At 35.0% G+C, this 18,258-nt stretch overlaps 4 protein-coding genes across 10 annotated transcripts; 1 reads left to right on the top strand and 3 right to left on the bottom strand.

Moving 5' to 3' along the window:
• Window positions 1-2,338: 2,338 nt before the first annotated feature.
• LOC7471598 (ATP synthase subunit b', chloroplastic) lies at window positions 2,339-3,308 on the bottom strand. The gene has a single exon (XM_002308634.4). It carries the CDS (start codon window positions 3,134-3,136, stop codon window positions 2,474-2,476), a length of 663 nt encoding a protein of 220 aa, XP_002308670.2. The 5' UTR covers window positions 3,137-3,308; the 3' UTR covers window positions 2,339-2,473.
• An 843-nt stretch (window positions 3,309-4,151) lies between these two features.
• LOC7471597 (uncharacterized) lies at window positions 4,152-7,141 on the bottom strand. Its single transcript, XM_002308633.4, has 5 exons — window positions 6,677-7,141; window positions 6,453-6,552; window positions 6,125-6,224; window positions 5,566-5,654; window positions 4,152-4,820 (listed from the first exon to the last, which is right to left on the bottom strand). The coding sequence occupies exons 1-5, from the start codon at window positions 6,948-6,950 to the stop codon at window positions 4,505-4,507; spliced, it is 879 nt and encodes a 292-aa protein (XP_002308669.1). The 5' UTR covers window positions 6,951-7,141; the 3' UTR covers window positions 4,152-4,504.
• A 1,297-nt stretch (window positions 7,142-8,438) lies between these two features.
• On the bottom strand, window positions 8,439-13,082 carry LOC7468646 (UDP-N-acetylglucosamine transporter UGNT1). Of its 3 annotated transcripts, XM_024603400.2 has the most exons (10): window positions 12,702-13,079; window positions 12,001-12,077; window positions 11,696-11,857; window positions 11,469-11,602; window positions 10,934-11,064; window positions 10,798-10,842; window positions 10,588-10,685; window positions 9,998-10,105; window positions 9,022-9,078; window positions 8,439-8,917 (listed from the first exon to the last, which is right to left on the bottom strand). In XM_024603400.2, the coding sequence occupies exons 1-10, from the start codon at window positions 12,880-12,882 to the stop codon at window positions 8,843-8,845; spliced, it is 1,068 nt and encodes a 355-aa protein (XP_024459168.1). In that variant the 5' UTR covers window positions 12,883-13,079; the 3' UTR covers window positions 8,439-8,842. The 3 variants fall into 3 exon arrangements, with proteins under 3 accessions (XP_024459168.1, XP_052309779.1, XP_024459169.1); XM_052453819.1 differs by lacking the exon at window positions 9,022-9,078 and having other exon boundaries at window positions 12,702-13,081; XM_024603401.2 differs by lacking the exons at window positions 8,439-8,917; window positions 9,022-9,078 and adding an exon at window positions 9,094-9,349 and having other exon boundaries at window positions 12,702-13,082.
• Window positions 13,083-15,055: 1,973 nt separating this feature from the next.
• On the top strand, window positions 15,056-17,768 carry LOC18100686 (uncharacterized). 5 transcript variants are annotated; one of them, XR_002982442.2, is made up of 6 exons: window positions 15,056-15,265; window positions 15,525-15,650; window positions 16,127-16,211; window positions 16,362-16,418; window positions 17,040-17,178; window positions 17,273-17,413. XR_002982442.2 is itself a non-coding variant. In XM_024603467.2 (6 exons), exons 3-6 carry the CDS (start codon window positions 16,187-16,189, stop codon window positions 17,506-17,508), a joined length of 318 nt encoding a protein of 105 aa, XP_024459235.1. In that variant the 5' UTR covers window positions 15,056-15,265; window positions 15,525-15,650; window positions 16,127-16,186; the 3' UTR covers window positions 17,509-17,768. The 5 variants fall into 5 exon arrangements, 4 of the variants coding, with proteins under 4 accessions (XP_024459235.1, XP_024459236.1, XP_024459237.1 ...); XM_024603467.2 differs by having other exon boundaries at window positions 16,362-16,413; window positions 17,407-17,768; XM_024603468.2 differs by lacking the exon at window positions 15,525-15,650 and having other exon boundaries at window positions 16,362-16,413; window positions 17,407-17,768.
• Window positions 17,769-18,258: the final 490 nt, after the last annotated feature.

Raw genomic sequence — 18,258 nt, 5'->3', positions numbered from 1 at the left:
TTGGTGATTACAGAGTTAGGTTATGGTTCTTATTAATCGATTTAAGTTTTTTATTTTTTGACTTAAAAAAGTCGCAAGTGTTTTTTATTACAAATAATTTTTAATTTTAATCTTGTTTTAATTAGAAGTTGGGATTCTTTACTTTTGTTTGAATTGTGAATTAAAATTAAAAATTATAATTCAAAAGTCGTATACACACACACAAATCTTAATTGTCAAACACAAGCAACCTTGATCAGCTATGGTCACCATGGATAATTCTACGTAGTTTTTAGTCACTGTAGAGTGAGTTCGAAGTTCCTACCACATGTTTATGAACGCTCCCGGGACCTGGGTGCAGCCGGCCGATTACTTTGATCATCTGGTCTAGACGATAGTGACCTTTCTCTTCAAATCATGCTTTGCACTCAAGTTGTTTGTCTTTTTACTATCATTCATCCATTACTAAACCTTTGTTTATGTATAATATATGATGACCGAAGCTAGCTCGGCAGCTTCTATTTGATATATAGTGGTTAACACTAAATTTAGCTGGTTAATCCGATCAGTTTATCAATGGTTAGCAAGAATGATGGTTCTAACGATCATCTTGCATGTATTTCATGCGCTTCTCACTAAAAATTGTAACAGTTGTGCTGGAAACTATTATATAATCCTATAGCAGGATCTTCTTTCTCCAAAGGTAAAATGCTTGTATTTATTTGTGTTGGCAAACGAGGATGAGTCTAGTTCAAATATTTAAAAGAATTACTAGAAGAAATAACTGGAGCATAACTCATTAGAAGATGTAAGTTTTTTACTTTGAAAGAAAATAATTCTCTCTTTCTCTTCTGATTTTTAAAATTAATTTGATAAGATTTATAAAGACGTTCGTATTATGAAATATCTCTTTGGTTTTAATAATCGAAGTGTCACTGAAGCAAATGATCTATGGAGAAGAAGCAAATTCTCACGTCACCTATAAATTTCAAATATATCTACAATTTAGAAGCTACTACTAATCACTTACAAATGAAATTGCGCACCCTCAGTATTAGATTTCTGCTTCTATTTGTTATTCAATTGCACAATGGTTTCTTCATTAGGTAGAAAGCTCGAGGGTCATCTGTCGAATTTGTTGCCTTACAAATACTCCAGTTTCAGATCAAAGAAACTGAGTTGATTTCAAATCCCATTATTTTTCTACTGGTTACTAGAAAAGGACTGGGGTGTGGAACTCTCACTAGAGATTTCAGCTGAAAGAAATGAGTGCAGATATCATTCACAAATTCACCACCCTCTTAGATGTCTGGTGACACCTAACCAAAGATCAACATTTCCAAATTACCTTTTATGCTTTGCTCAAGTCTCACCATTGGCAATCAGCATATAACCAAATAAAATTAACATCCATAAAACCACAAAACAAGATCACAGGCACCATCACATCATCTTTAGAGGCCAAGGCAGTGAAGGTGCCAGAACAGATTCGAATGATCAGAAGAGGCTGTCAGATACTCTTATAAGGCAACTTTATACTGCCAGCTTGCTACAAATTTTCATTTAAACATGGTAAACAACAAAACCTAAGAAACAAAGTATTAGAGGATCCAGCAAGTTAGCCTAATTTTCATTGTCTACGTTCTTCATTAATAATGTTGCTAATCAAACTCAAATTTGTGTGATGACTTCAACCAAAGTCATCTTTATTTACCTCTCCCCTCCAATTCCTACAAACTAAAGTTGTAATAACCTTCTCAAGTTTAGCAATGCCAGTTCACATATTGAAATAAGGCACACACAAAAGAAAACCACAAGCATCCGTTTTAGAGGCAAACTGACCAAAACAGGATGGTCACAAAGGTGGGAAAAGAGCTCTCTAAACTCTATCCTAATCTCCAAAACACACTTGCGTCCTTTTTTGAATGATAGCGCACCTATGCTTTTAGCTTTCGAGACACTACGAAGCAAGTTCAGTCAGCACATAAATAGTCCGCTAGTGTAGTTGACTAGTAGTACCATTAGCCTTACCGTTCACTCGAAAGAACCGTCGGGAACAGCCCTAGACCTTACCTTGGTGACCATACCAGCCCCATCTTTCATAGCAATCCAAAAGGCTGAGAGATCTTTCTATGATAAAACACAGGACTCTCCTCTCCCTAGAGATTCTCAAAGTGCAGTCTTCCACTCAAGGCAGGAACCACTAGTTAAAGATCTCCCTAAACTCCATCCTAATATCTGAACACAAGTTTATACTGCTATTTCACAAACAATTCTAGCTCACAAAGCAACTTAACTCGGTATTTCCATAAAACAAGGAGGGGGAAAGAGCAACGGAAACTAAGCAACAAGAAGGAAAGAAAGAAAAAGTTTTTACAATTCACTCCTTTCATTGCATACCATCAGTGTAATTCCAAGAACATATACATTAATAAACGGAATTCATTTCCAATCTCACAAAATATAAGCACATACTAAACCATAAAGTATAACTTCATTGAACAGGAAGCACCTTCTTAACAATCCCATCACTGAGAGCAGCAATTTGTGAATCAAGTGCTTTCATAGTCTCCTCTTTCTGAGTCTCCAATTTAGCCAGTGCTTCTTGCAAGTCAGCCTCAATTTTCTTCCTTCCTTCAGCCAACTTCTGCTCCACTTCACCCTGTGTTTCCTTCTTCATTTTATTCAATGCAGCCGATATCTCAGCCCTAGCTGCTCTCATAACAGCAGCAGCCTGTTCTTCAAGTTGCTTAACTTCTTCAGATGTATCTTTAACACTGCTCAGCTTCTCTTTTATGGCCGAATCTCTCTCATCCATGAAATTACCAAGTGGGGTGAACCAGATTTTGTCCAAAGCAACCATGAGGACCAAGAACTCAACCATGATTATAGGAAGTGTTAAGTTGAAGTCAAAGAGTGCAGCCTTTTCTATTTCTTCAGCCAAAGAAGGTGGTGCGAAGGTTAAGGAAGTGGCAGCAATGAGAGAGAGGGATTTGAGGGTGGAGGTGGAGAGAGATAGGAGTTGGGGTTTGGTGATCTTGAGGATTTTAGGGAAGGAAAGTTGTGGGATTTGGAGTTTGGGTTTGTTGTTGGTGGGGAGGGAAGAGGAGGAGAGGGTGATGAGAGGTTTGGAAGAGGCCATGATCATGTTGGCCATGGCTGATGACTAAAGATGCAAAATTTAGAGTTGTGGTGTCCTTCGGGGTGTGAGAGGTGATGACTGATGGTGGTGGGAATGGTAGATTTTGTGTGGAAATGGGGAGGGGATTTTTGGAAGGGGGTTATCTCTTTCTTTGCCACACAAATTGCTGAGGTTTGAAATGGGCAAGAGGAAGGAGTGGAGTGGAGAGGAGAGGGATTGCTATGCACGTGTGATTTGTGTGTTCTTGACCCTGGTCCATTGATCCGACCCGCCCGGGATTCATAGAGGCAGCCCTGCCTATCTGACCGCTGGGACTCAAGGTTAGAAAAAAGAAACCGTTTACCACCCTACCGGTCATTCTTTGGGCCTTTGATTAATCGACCGAGTGTCATAACATCCCTTGTAATATTTTATTGATGATGATCGGATGTTGGCATGGCTTTATCTGATTTCTATTTTTTAAAATATTTTTTTGTTTAAAAATATATTAAGATAATATATTTTAAACAAATTATTTTTAATATTAATATATTTAAAAAAATAAAAATATAAAAAATATATTTTTAAATAAAAAATTCAAACTTTTAATGAATAGCGTTTTTTATCACGGTATCAAAAATACTTGTCTGACTTGGCCTGGCCAACAATACAATTCAGGAATTGGCCTACGTTGAATTTTTTAAAAAAATTGTGAAAATTAACCTGGTCAAAATTATAATAACCCGGTTAAAAGCAAGTTTAATTTTAAATTTTTTATTTCTAAAATAACATTGTCTTTTAACTTTTTTTTTAAAAAAAAAAAAACTGAAACGAAACGGGTTAATACATGCAATCAGTGATTCCAACCTTGCCCATGTTTAATAACTTTGCGGAAATACTTACAGTAGAAAGTTATCGGTGCTTTTACGTTTTCTATTTCTCTCATCAAAATATTCAACTTAAAATTCAGACTCGGACTCCCGGAGGGGTCAAATTAGAGCCTTAAACTCAATTACGCTGTGGGAAGAGAGAATATACAGTGACAGGAAAATCGAGGAAAGGACATAATTTTATAAGTAATTTTGAATTCATAAACTCATCCATTGCATTGCAGTAGATTTGGGAAAAGAAACGGAGAATGGTGTAGTGTGCCACTACCTGTATCAGTGCATGTATTTGTCCACTGTCCATCGGGCATTGGATAATCATGGCTAGTGGAGTAAACCGAAATCATTGAGCAATTCAGATTTGTAAGCAACACTTGTACGAAAACATGGTTTCCGCAGCATGTTAAGAGACTAGGGGCAGCTTACATTTAAGGCTATCACGGCATGTCTCTGTAGGCTCGAGGTAAAGGTTCAATAACAGAAAGAAGCCGCATTTGTGATGCACTTCAGCCGATCACTAATCCTCTCTAAGTGTACCTTTTCGGGAATAACTATTGTTACCGTAAAACTGCAGTATCCTTCTAAAACTGCCCAAGAAACCACAGGCAGATCTAGATGGAGAAGTCTTCCAGCCAATTGTCCTATCCATGGTTGACAGCCTGGAGTACATGAACCACCGTCTGAAGAAACAACTCCATCTGGCCTCGTCTTGTGTAATAATGCCGTCATTTTTATCTTGAAAATGCTGGCACTCCCCATTCTCTAAGTCATCATAACCTTTGTCTTCGTAATTCTGTTCTTTCTCTTCAGAGCGATTTGATGGTGACAGTGAGCTGCGCACATGCACATTCCCAGTAATGTCATATATGGTTCCGATAGATGAATTGATAAACAAAGACAGATTCCTCAAGTCACTAGAGAATTAACACTTTTTAAAGCAACCCATGCCAGATGCAAGTGGACTGGAACCTTTTAATAGACATTTACAAATGACGAGTGGTAACATCAAAGTTGCAACTATAATAATGTTTTAAAGGGCTTCAAGAGGTTCCGAGACCGAAACCCTTCTTATCTCTTTCTCATAGATTGTCCACGAGTTCATTCAATCTCACTAAGCCGTACAGTCAAAGGAAATTATTAATTATGCTTACCAAAGCATTTCAGAAATTGAATTGCCATATCTTAAATACACTCCGGTTTCTGCAATCTAATTTGTTTTTAGTTTCAAGGTAGCCTAAAGCATGTGTCGATTTCAGAAATAGCTGAAAATCATGCCTACCCAAAGCATCTCATAATTGAATTGCCATATCTTAAGCACACAACAATTTCCGCGGAGCCTATTTTTTTCTTATAGTTGCACTATAGCATAAAACGTGTTTGTTTATGCAAAATTGCAAAGGTAAAATGGAGAGACTAAGTAGTTCAACATAGCTTAAGAAATGACAAACTTGTCTATGTTGGCAAGCAAGCATGTTTATCTGTGACTGAAAGCTAGTAAGTAAACTGAAACAAAATACTTGACACAATGATAATATCTAAAGAAATCAAAGAAAGATATGGTCAGGCGCAGATCCTTACATTTTTGGTGATTCTGACCCAGCAATCTTTTTCAATGAACGCTTCTTTTTCAAACTGTAGTTGCCTGAGACATGCCGGATAAATTGAAGCTGCAAATACCAAACAAGAAACTGTGAGCATCAAGTAATTCCAGCATAAACTCTTTGCAGTTCCTTAGACTAGTAACAAAACTGGAAACTAATAGCCTTTATCAACAAACAACTCCAGGGACACCCAATATCATTTACTGAATTTGATTTTTCGAGATTTCATAGACATCAGTTAGAGCTCTAGTAAACAAGCAAAGCAATACTAACTCCCGACAGTACCAAGACCAGATACTCCAGGAACTTAGCCATTCTCATCTCAGTTTATAAAGACCAGAATCACCAAAATCCATTACATCTACACCTATCTTTATATATGCATCATGCACGCACTAAACCCATGAATGCAGCTGTTTTCATCTACAATGCAGCGATCATCCATCCAACAAACAAATTAAAAAAAAAAACCTACAGCAGCATAGGAAATAACCAAAATATCTTCTAAACCCACAAAAGAAAAACGTGGCACGTACCTGATCACCATCCTTGATGCCATAGTTCTTAATATAATCTGTCTCCATAAGCAACTTCTGATCACCATAACACAAGCAAAAATGCCCCCACAAATGTGGCCTACACAAAACCAAAAATTCACACAACAAAGCATCATATATCAATAACCCCAAACCCTAACATTCTCTTCCACATCTAGCAAACCAACACAAACTACACGATTTCCAAATCACAATTCACTTCTCCCCTCATTAATAATATATCTCAACAAAACACAACTCAAAATCCAAAGCATCAACAAACACGAATTGCATTTGTAATTTTCGTGTTAATTTAATTGAATTTTACCATGAGATCTTTCCCGGCCCTTCCTGCGGCATGTAACTAAACGCAGCCTCAACCGCTTGCCTTAGTTCTTCAACTGTAGCTGACTTCATTACTTCAATCTCTGTAAACACACAAATTAACCCCAATTTCTTAAAAAAAATTCTCATTTTCCTGCATTTTCTCAGCAACCAAACAGAACAGAACAAAAAACAATAAAAAAAAGAAAAGAAACATAAGGTACGAACCGAAGGAGGAGGCGTCTAATTTGAGAACAGAGAGTCTGAGAGGTTCTTCAGGAAGTTTATTATAAGAATAAAAAAGAGCCTTGGTGACGTTCCCGAAACTTGAACGTCGGCCATCGAGAGTCATTAAGGACGGTAATGAAGTAGACCGGCCGTGAAGGTGTCGACCAGAAGAAGAAGAAGAAGAAGAAGTTGGAGGTGAATAAGAACCGTCGATTCTGAAATCAGCCAGCTGAATCAGAGAGCTCTCCTCCTCCTTCTCCTCTTCCTCCTCCATTTATGTATTGATTTTGAGAAGATTCTTAGGTGAAAGAGACACGCATTGTGGAGTGAAAATGTGGAGAGAGAGTTAGGGTTTCGCTTTTGGGAGATTCTGGAATATGGAATTGCTTGTTTTAGGAGGGGAGGGGAGGGGAGGGGAGGGAAAGAGGGTCAAGGGTGACAGTTGGGTTTTTTTTTTAAAGAATAACGGTTTCTTTGGGCACCAGCTCAGCTCATGCAACAAAATAGAGATTACTATTATTATTACTATTATTATTAGCTTGATAATTTCGAAATTATAGAAAATCTCCATGCAAAAGCCAATGAGGTTTTATTAATTAACTTGGTTTGATATTTCATTCCTAAGGATTAATTATTACCCAAGAAATATTTTTAAAAGAGTAAATGTGAGCCCTCAAGGAAAGGAAATTAATCTATTCTATAAGAATTAATTATTACCTAAAAAATATTTTTAAAAGAGTAAAGGTGAGCCCTTAAAGAAAGGAAAATAATATATGTTCATAAGGATTAATTATTACCTGAGAAAGATTTTAAAAAAAGTAAAGATGATCCCTTAAGGAAAAGAAATTAATCTCTATTCATAAGGATTAATTATTACTTAAGAAATATTTTTAAAAGAGTAAAGGTGAGCCCCAAGGAAAGGAAATTAATCTATATTCATAAGGATTAATTATTACCTAAGAAGGATATTTAAAAGAGTAAAGGTGAACCCTTGAGGAAAATAAATTAATCTATATTCGCATGAGAATAATTTTATTGTCGAATAAAAAATAATGTTTAGTGTGTTAATAAAATAGAGGTTTAAATGTTAATAACAAATTAAAGAGAGAAAATAAGTAATTATTTATTATTAATGGATTTGTTTATTAGAAATATTATTAATAGAAATTAAGAATTATTTAGCATGTGTTCGGAGATGTGATACCAAAAAACGAGGAAGATGTGTAACCTTGAGAACGAAGAAGACCCTTTACATGAAACAAAGAAGTCCCTTTGCAGCAGGCAAGGAACCTCTGATGGTTATGTTAACCGATGAGGGCGTCGAAAAGTGGTGGCTGTAGACGAGCTACAGGGGAGCTGTGTTGTGCAGAAGATGAAGTCTCCCACCCTGAAGGTTAAAGATAAATATTTATAAAAATATGTACATGACAACGAAACAAATCTTCAATAAAAGGAAAACCTTAATACTCGAAGACAAAGTTGTCAACCCGACGAGTTAACTTGAAAATTCTAAGGCGTGAATTGACTTGATAAAATCTGAATCAGATCATCTAGCTAGCTCAATACAAGAATATAAAAAAAAACAAATTGGTTTTAATAAAAAAGTTAATCCAAGATTTCTCTCATTACTGGTTTTCTTCCATGAGAAAAAGAAATAGAGCAGAAGTTTACAAGTACTGGTCTTATTCCTTGTCCCTTGAAAGTGCTTTCCTAATTTTTGCTCCAATGCTGCTCCGGTGAATAGCAAAACTGCAAACGTAAATAACAGAATTCTCTCAAGCATAAGGCGTTCTATGAACTCTGAAGTCAAGCTCCATTACAAATTGCAATCATATACACGGACTTCGACAGGTTGAAGTCACTGGAACATGCAAGTCTTTTACAAGGAAAAATGGCTAGTTAGGATAGTATCATAAGCATATTTCAACATCATCAGAGGTCCGGCTGATACACCGAGACACTTGCAATGTTGCCGAGAAAACATAAATAAAAGCTCTAAAAATGGTAGTCAGTTTTGGAGTCGGGGCCTGGTGGTTCCCAGAATATGCTTTTTGAATCAGTGACCTTCTATCGAACAAAAACCTCCTCGACATAGTTAGGTCTCTTCCAAGAACCTATAGCAGGCGGGAACATCCTGTGAAGCAAGGGTCTCTATAGTTTGTGCATTTACCTCCCTATGAGCTTATAGTAGGCATACAAACCGGAGCCAGCAAAACCAAGGCATTGCCCAATGACATTGAACTGTAAGGAAGCAAAATAATATTCAATCAGAGAGTGAAATCACAAATGCAGAAGAGATATTAGTAGTGCGTGTAGAGAACAGATATAAGAAGGTTTTTACTCACAAAATCAAAAGGAAGCCCACCAAAAATAGTCCAGCCAAGTGCAATGGTAAAAAGATCCTACATCAACATGATACCAAAAGATCTGATAAAAGTATCCATAATGTCTGTGGCAAGGATGGAAGATTCAGTATAGCCATGGATCACTAGATGTGCTGAATTAACTTGGGAATTTTACCAATAACTAATGAAGATAATAGTTGATGTTCATCATCTAGAATTGCCACTTCTTTAACCCCAAATATGTCAAATTATCGCCATTTCATAGCAAAATTTGCAACCACGGATAATATTTGAAAAATTCCAACCTCCTCAAAAATTCATGCAAAATCTGCAATGATGTTAAGAGTAGCTGAAAACCCCTTCATTTTTCCACATTTATAATACACAAATATAAATGACCAGAGACACTTTTTCAAAACTCGAAAATGTACCAAACATGGCCAGATTTTCAACTCCCATCAAGATTAAAAACTTGTTCTTTAATTTATTCACTTCTAACCTGATTTCACAGCATCTGCAATGATCCTGACAGAGGCAAACATACCCCCCCCCCCTTTTTTTTGTTTTGTTTACTGCAATACAAACAGGTCCAGCCATGGCTACACTCTCTCACACACACAAGCATCCACTTGTAAGTTTAAGATAAATGTATTGTGTAAATCTGGGAAGCTGGGTGACTAACACCATTGGCTAGGTCCTTATTCGATATGATGATCCTAAAATTTATAGTTAATGCAGCTTGGTATTCAAAATCAGACAATAGTAAAAGAAGTCTGTTGGTCAGACAAGTTGAATAATTTATGTAATTCGTTTCAGATTTAAGAGTGCCATGCCTCCATTACCAGAGATTGACAAAGATGACTCGGACACGCACTAGAATATCATTCCCAAGAAAGGTACAACTCTTATCATCAACAAGTTGCCCAATTCCATGCATTACAGTAGCAAGACATTAAAGAGTGATTAGTTAACTAACCTTAAGGTTACCACAAATTGTTTGTGTGAGTGCTGAATTGAGAGTTGTGTTCAGGAAGATACTGTAATTCAAGAAGAAAGCCAGGATACATGAAAGAAGCAATACAGCCTGCTCAAGAGAGAAGCAGAGTTATCACCACTTTTGTCAAAACCCTCTACACAAATAAGTGCACTAAAACAAGAAAATGACAGAATTAAAACAGCTTTATGCGTCAAGTGATTCATGCTGGTAGAAAGACAAGATACCATAGTGCTTGCAACACCAGTACATAAGAGGGAGAATTTTAAACTTCATTAACACCCAAATAAAATGTAAGAACTGAATTGCAGTGGGTTGTCAGAACATCCCCATCAATACTAGTAATGAATTGGAACCAGGCATGGGCAAAGACACACATGACCATTGGTGCCTAAGAATGTAGATTTTTTCCAATTAAATCCTAACCAATTCAGTACAGATTTGTACAGAGAATTAGGTGTTATAGCATAAGGGCAGCTACACTAAATGTACATTTAAGACTTACAAAGTGCCAGTGGACTAAGCTACCATGCTTGGTTAAAACAAGGGGAAAAGGGGACTTTAAGAATTACCAAGAAACCCAGGGAAAACAGATATGGGAAATTCATTGTCATCCCCAAATCGCCACGGATAAATGTCCAAAATAACAAAACCGGTCCACATATAATTCCTGTAATAGGAAAAGCAACACAATGTACAATTTCAGGTAAAGGACAGAAAAGTCTGGAGCACATGAAAATAAATTCAACAGATTACAAATTAATTTAAACATCTTCACTTACCATTGCACCACATAAGGCCAAAGCTATTTAGGCCACTGGATTTCCCTGGGAAAAAGAACATGTTAGCCACTATACAAAGAGAGATGTCAAGCTAATGAAGAGAAATTCCAAGAAGAAAAACAAGTGTGAGCACTACCAATACGGCTTATGGTTGCCAGATATATAGCCGTTGTAAAATTGGCTGCGAAGACAACAGCATAGCCATAGAAGTCAAATGACAAGTCCCGTGCTCCAGCAATAAATGCACCAAGAACTATCAACCCAACACTGGTAACATCCTTAACCTTTTCAGTTAAATGAAGCAATAAAAAATTACAATGGAACAGTAGCTATTTCCAGCAGCAAAACCTATATTGAAGTTCCTATCAAATTAGATATTTCGATGCAGAAACAGGACTATCAAAATGAAAGGAGAAATTAAAATGAAGAAAAAAAAAGTCAGTTCTATTCCTTCAAGCTCTTTCTTTTCTGTTCTGTTCTTTTTCCTACAAAATACACACATTAATCAAGCTCGTGCAAATCCAGGGAGATTTTGTAAGTGTAACACAACCTTAATGGAGACGTCAACTTAAATTTTTGGACAAAGTCATAATAGTGGATGCAGAATATTACAATTTAAATTGCTCGCAAATAATATTTTGATAGAATAGCTACAATAAAGGACCGTTTACCTTCCAAAAATTGGACGTGTATATCTTTGCCCTGCCAGAATATACTCCATTATCATTGTAAATACCACTGTTGTCCGCCTTAGGGTGGTATACATGGGAACATTTACCCCACGGACAGACTCCATTGTAACTAGCTTTCATGGGGAAACAGTAGAAGAGGTAGAAATTAATAATAAGTGAAAATTCAACAAAGTAAGAAACCTATTCAACGTTACACACTAACATACCATGTAAAGCAAATAAGTCAATGCAAGAGGTAGGGTGTGCATCAATGTCTCCAGTGGTACAAAAGTAGCGTTGACATCAGAAGTAGTTAAAGATCCACCATCAGTGAAAGATATAATTCTCCAGCGTCTCAATGCATACAGAAAAGAGCACGAGCATATCATCTGCGTGGAAACAAAACAAGAGTGTGAAATGTGGCTATAATGTTGCCAAGACAGCCATTGACAATAAAGGCATAAAATACATAAAACATTCTAATTAAAATGGCAAATAATAAAATGCAACATGTTAGCTCAGGAAGATCTACCTGAAATAATGTTATGACATTTGCACTAGGGAAGTTATAAGAAGAAAGAGCTGCTTTATTGAACAATACCAAAAGCACTGCAAAACACAACAGAAACCGTAAGTAGCTGAAAATAATTACAACAAAAAACTCAGAAATGACAGTCTATATAAGACTATCATCCTGCTATTTCATCGATTTCGTTTCTTTTTTTTCCCTTTCCAATTGATTCATTTCCCTACAAATTATTAAAAATAAAAAAAAAAACATTCCTCATTCTCCTCATCCGTGCGCTTTTCTGGAAGGATACAAGAAAAAATGAAGCCATAATATTCAATAAGTTTCACGTTATTACTTCATTTAAAATCTCCAAAATATCTCAAACATATTAAGCCATCCAACTTCAGGAATCATATAAACAAATAACAAACAATCCGGTAAAATATCCAATCTAATCACTCTAAACCTCAAATTAACACCAGTAACCACATTCCTAATCACCAAATCCACAATTCACAAAATCTAATAACACAATCCTCTCTATGAGGGAAAAAAAACTAACAAAAAATCAGCTATACAAAATTCCTTTCCCTATAAAAAAAACCACACGCAGATAATTTAATAATAGATATCAACATTCAAAGATATCAGACCGAATCAAACAACAGAAATAAAAATTTTAAAAAATGATCAGTGTAAATTGTTCAAGAATTGATTTATACCTGCACACGACATGTAAGAAATAGCAGCATAAGCTCCTCTCTTAGTCATTGAAGATCCTCTGAAGGCCTTCTCGTCCCCCTTGATCAGTCTCTCTTTCTCTCTTTGCCTCTCATCGTCGAGTGGAGATACGGAGACTGGAAGGATTGAATTGGAAGAGGAACTTGAAGCCATCGGAGACATCAATTAGAGATCGGTTTGGACTGAAATGGTGATCACTGAGGATTTACGGTCAACTCGACGAGGTGAGTGAGTCGTTGACTCGAACTCGTACGCACACGCGAGAGCCGAGGCCAGTTTCGGGGCTGGCGATTTTTTTATCGCGCCTCGCCAGAATTTGTACATTGGAGTTTCCTTAATTTCGATATTTTTTCAAATTTGTACATAATTTCTTTTTTATTTTGCTAAAGGGTTTCACTACGAATTTGAAATATCAATAAAATAAGTACCACGATATTTTATTTTTTACGATAAAGGAGAAAAAATGAGTGATCTACAATAAATCAGCTATATTTTGACTACGCACCATCTATTATGAAAAAGAAGATGATAAGAAATAAAATAATATGGCACAAGTGTAATTTTAATTATTGAGATCTGCCGAGTATAGTTATTAGACCCGCCCAGCTTGGCAGGATAACCGATAACCTGAGATTTGGAGTTTTAGCGGGTTTATTTTATTCAAAACTCAGGGCAGCAATTGATTTGGAGAAAATCATTTGACTTGCTAGGTTAATTTCAAACGACCGATAAAATAAGTAAAGAAATGTTTTTTAAAAAAATATTTTTTTTCTAATCATAAATCCTTTTTTATATATATTTTTTAATTAGTTATTAATTAAATTCAAAATTCACCGTATAAATACTAAAAGAATATTTTATTTTTTTAATGTGAGATTTGAAACCCTTAAGTATATATACTCTATGTTCACAATAAAAAAAATTATTTTTTCAATGTGGGATTTGAAGTCATTTAATATATATATTTTATATTTACAAGAAAAAAGTTATATTTTTTTAATATGAAATAAAAAATATTTTTAATTTAAATACTTCAACTTAAAAGAATAAGATAATATTTTTAATGTGGAATAAAAAATATTTTAAAATAATTTTTTAAACTTTATTATTTACAACATATATAGCCTATATTCACATGAATTGTTTCTTAATTTTTTTATATGAAATATTAATACTTCAAATATTTTTTAAAAATATTTCTGGGTTGATTTAGATTGACCCGAGTCAACCAGTATAACCTGGGATCCGGTCCCTTGACCAGGTTAACCCCCGAATCAGGGTTTAATAACTATGTTGTCGAGTACCCATGCACACCTTAAGGCATATCTATTATGTTGGTTTTTAATTTTCATTATAAAAAATCACATTTTAATTATTTATTTTCCATGATCAGTTTATGCACTAATCGATACTAATTAAATTCTTATACAATTGTACATTAAGATAAATAAAATATTCTTAAATATTGATCTCGAAATTTGAAATTAAAAAATTAAAAAATAAAATAAATCGTGAATGAAATTACATTTCAATTATTGATGAGCATTTCATCTCTTAAGATTGAAATATTCATAAACAATAAAGGTAACAATTTTATTTTTAAATTTACATTAAATGCAAAATTATTATCCTAAGATAAAACTTATTTATTCCAGTGTTGTTAAATTTAACATAATATCTAGTTCAAGATTAAAATTAAAATTAAAATGAGTGAGTGTTAATTCGGTTAAATCTAACTAATTTAGATAATTAAAACTTATTTTTTTAAAATATTATTATTTTAAATTGATTTGATTTAACCTATTAATTTTATAACTTAGATTAAATTTTTTAAATTTATTTTATGAATTTGATTTATCACTTTAATAATAAAAAGGTAAAACGCAAATTAAATTTTCAAACAACCCATGATGTTTGAATTATTCAGTTTGATAAATCCAAGTACCATTAAAAACCTTTTTTTTTTAAAATAGACTCTTCGCATAGCTATAGGTTTTGAAAATTCATATATCTAATTTAGTAATTGATATATTTATTACTTAAAATCTTTTATTTTTTTCTTAATTCTCAGGTTTAAATTTTAATTCATGTTAAAATAATATAAATATATTTTTATCTTCCATTAAAAACAAGATTTATACTATTTAATAAAAAAAGATATATGTTCTCATCATCAAAAATATATATTAAAAAATCAAATAAAAGTGTCATATTAAAAAAAAAATTAAAGACCAGATGGGCCCTTTTGCTCGGTGATGAGTAGGGAATGGGCCTTAATAGTTTATACGGGCCTGAATTACATAAACCCTCTTTCCTCCTGCAAAAGGCAAAAAAATCCTAACACGACGACTTCTCGAGTTCCAGTAACTGGGTAAAGACTCGTCGGACTCACAGTCACAGCACCGCAATTCATCGGCAATGGCACCTTCTTTCAAACGGAGAAGGAGACTCTGCAAGTCGTCGTTTTGAATCCCTTCCATTGCTCAAGTCTCAATCTACCCTGATCAAATCCATTACCAACCACTTCTCTTCACAAACATTAAAGGTTAGCCTCTTAAATTTGCCTTTTCTGCTTGTGAACTTAAAATAAATGCGAGGAAATGAGAAATTATTATTTTTTGAGAAGAATTTAGATTTTTTTAAGTAATATAAACTGTTTGATTTAGTTTCTGTTTTTTTTTTTGTTGATATATTGTTGCTGTTATTTTATTTTTTTTTGAATGCGGGTGCAACTGAATAATTAACTATTCAAGATTTAAATTATAAAAAATGACCGGTTTTTCGATGGTTAACCGGAGATACAGTTACTTACATGAATGCAAGTGGCCTTTAGAAGCAATTGATATGCACCATGTTGTGGCGAGGAAGTGTAATGCAAAGGGTTTCTCATTGTTGTCGCAAATGCCGCGTCGTATCTTTTCCTAGTTAAGGTAAAAGAATTGTCTTTGCTGTGATTTAATTTTTCACGGTTCAATGTGATACAGTTTGATATTCATGCTTTCTTCAAGACTACGTAATATTGAAGGAATGGATAAGTGGGATTTGTTTAGTTCTTGTAAATTGTCACCTTGTTCTTGGAAATGCGTTGATGTCTCTTCCTAATTGAGATTAAGAATTGTTGAGTTCTAGCGTGATAAAGCTGATTTATTAGTTTGGCATTTGTGTTTTTGTTAGTACTGGGATTCGTGTGAAATTGAGCTGCATTATGCTAACCTTCTATAAAAACATTGGGTTAATGTGAGAAACAATAACTAGGTTCTGTTTAGTCATTGTAATCCTGGACCTTCTCTTCATATCTTTGCAAGAAGGATACATCTGGTTTCATTTGTTAAGTAAATTAGCTGGTTTACTCTAGTGCTTTGAGTAATTTGTGGGGTGAACTAATGTAATGGCCATCAACTAACAGGATAAATCAATCACCATTCTTTTGTGGGGCTTTCTTCTGAGTGTGCTCCTTGTCAAAGTAATGTTTTGGAATCATGTCATGAAAGGTAAGAACTGGTGAAGTTGGGTTCTCAATGTTTTTGAGAGTATTATAGTTTGCTAGCTTCCAATGGTGGGATAGGATAGACTGCATTATGTGATTTGATGTTGGATAATTATGTTTGCTTTCTGTACTTATTTTTATGCTTGAATGATAGAGAGTCCGTTGTGGTTATACCAACTTTCGGAGTTCAACTTGAAACACACGATGTAAGGTACATTTCTTCTTCTTTTTATTTGAATTTCATTCTTTTGTGTAAATTTCATCTCTGTACAAGCATGTATAAATACACTAAAACACATTCTAATTTTGTCTAATCTAGCAATATAAAAATGTCAAGCAATTATACTGCTATGACTACATAAGTGGTTTGGGTGCATTATATTGATAGTGGTGATAAAAGCTACCTATTTACGGAAGCTTACCATCGGACAGTGATATGAAGTCTGAACAAGTGATTGTACTGAAATGAGATGATTGTTTTCTGTAGCCATGCGTTTTGTGTGTTGGCACTAAAATGATGAATATGCTGTAATCTATCACTTTGATGTGGTTCCAAATTGTATTTTAGGGGAATATTTAGGTTCTGAATTCATGTTTCCAGCATTTTTCTGTATTTTCATTCTCTGGGACCAAATTTCTCAACCATTTTTTCATCTCCGGGATCAACTATATTTCTCACATGTTTCTATCATAGAAAAAAATGGTCATTGTCCTACCTAGCCTTTTCCATTGCAGGTCATTTTGCAAGGGGTTATAGGGTCGAGTTCTCCCTTTGAAAAATATTTTACCATCATTTTTCTCTTCCTTTAAAACATTTTTTTCGTCCATGCAGTGGAAGAATTGTCCATCGCTTTATTCCAATTGGCAAGATTTTGAAACCGGTGCTGCTGGAATGTGTATCTCCAGTTACTTGTTACTGGAGCTTGTCTCTGCTTCTGCGTGGAGAAGCAGAACTAATGTTAGTTTTTGAGGTATACAAATATTTCGCATTTCAGACTTGAATTTCAAACAAAAGATTTGACTGATTAAATGACTTTAGGAGGCATGAATTACATGAAATTGCAGGTCGCGGGGTATTACAAATAAAACAGGATCATGTATGGCTTTTAAAAACTAAAGATGGTCGACGATTGAGGATTTTTGTTGTGCTGTTTCTTAATTATAGTCTTAAACTTCACCAACATGATTTCCATGTTCAGGAATTACGGCCTCCCGTGAAGATGTTGATCCCTATCTGGAAGGCCTTGTGTGATGCTTCTGGCATTAAAGAAGGTTCAGACACCTGGAAGGATGCCAACTAAAGAGATGAGATGCACCTGGAAGTCAGCAGAGTACCATTTGCAGAAAAGCAGGCCTTAAGAGATAATGTTTATCTTATCCTCTTAACACACAAAAAAAAAATTATCATTAGCCATTCCTACTCACAATTTACATCATCAATACACCATCATTTCATGAGGGCCATTTTTCTCTCGGAATAGATTGGTGCTTACTTTTGAAGCCACCTTGAGAAATTCTGTACATGGAGATATCATCAGATTCAATAAAGCTTATTCTTTCATACTGGGTAAAGGAACAGAAATTACCAACTTTGACTGATGGTTAACCTAATGTTATGTAAAACAAAATAAAATCATGATTTTTCACTGGCGTCCCAGCACTCACCCTCACAGAAAATGACCTTTTGCGGCTTGTTGCGCTGGATTGAAGGAACAAATGATGAAATTGAAGCTAGTTATCAAACATGATTATGATGGAGCATGTTAATCTTGACTTCAAATTGAACATAATCTAGAGCAAACTTGAAACATAGCACAAGATCCGTGAAGATGGTGGGTCTCCTCTGTAGACTGCTGACGATGTTCGTAATCGTCTGAATACGGTTGCCCACGATAGACCCACCGATCAGGCGGTACTGACCCTAGCATCAGAGAAAATGTCCTTCAGTGGATCCCCACCCTCTCACGTGTGCCGCGCAGATAGTCACCAAGTATGGAAATTTACAGACACCTTCCCATCAATGTCCTGGCATGAGAGATAATCGTATTTTG

The sequence above is a fragment of the Populus trichocarpa genome, chromosome 6 (genome assembly GCF_000002775.5).
Source record: "Populus trichocarpa isolate Nisqually-1 chromosome 6, P.trichocarpa_v4.1, whole genome shotgun sequence".
Taxonomy (NCBI): domain Eukaryota; kingdom Viridiplantae; phylum Streptophyta; class Magnoliopsida; order Malpighiales; family Salicaceae; genus Populus; species Populus trichocarpa.
The sequence above is the reverse complement of the archived record's forward strand: the minus strand, read 5'-3'. Positions and strand labels throughout refer to the sequence as shown.

Coding starts and splice junctions, on each gene's coding strand:
- LOC7471598 (XM_002308634.4), bottom strand. CDS start 3,136: ATGGCCAACATGATCATGGCCTCTTCCAAACCTCTCATCACCCTCTCC.
- LOC7468646 (XM_024603400.2), bottom strand. CDS start 12,882: ATGTCTCCGATGGCTTCAAGTTCCTCTTCCAATTCAATCCTTCCAGTC. Junction 12,078..12,701: donor TTCTTACATGTCGTGTGCAG/GTATAAATCAAT, acceptor TGTGTTTTGCAG/TGCTTTTGGTATTGTTCAAT. Junction 10,686..10,797: donor TGGCCTTATGTGGTGCAATG/GTAAGTGAAGAT, acceptor TTCCTATTACAG/GAATTATATGTGGACCGGTT.
- LOC7471597 (XM_002308633.4), bottom strand. CDS start 6,950: ATGGAGGAGGAAGAGGAGAAGGAGGAGGAGAGCTCTCTGATTCAGCTG. Junction 5,655..6,124: donor GCATCAAGGATGGTGATCAG/GTACGTGCCACG, acceptor TGGTATTTGCAG/CTTCAATTTATCCGGCATGT. Junction 4,821..5,565: donor GGGTCAGAATCACCAAAAAT/GTAAGGATCTGC, acceptor GCATGTGCGCAG/CTCACTGTCACCATCAAATC.
- LOC18100686 (XM_024603466.2), top strand. CDS start 16,309: ATGTTGGATAATTATGTTTGCTTTCTGTACTTATTTTTATGCTTGAAT. Junction 16,419..17,039: donor CTTGAAACACACGATGTAAG/GTACATTTCTTC, acceptor TCGTCCATGCAG/TGGAAGAATTGTCCATCGCT. Junction 17,179..17,406: donor AACTAATGTTAGTTTTTGAG/GTATACAAATAT, acceptor TTCCATGTTCAG/GAATTACGGCCTCCCGTGAA.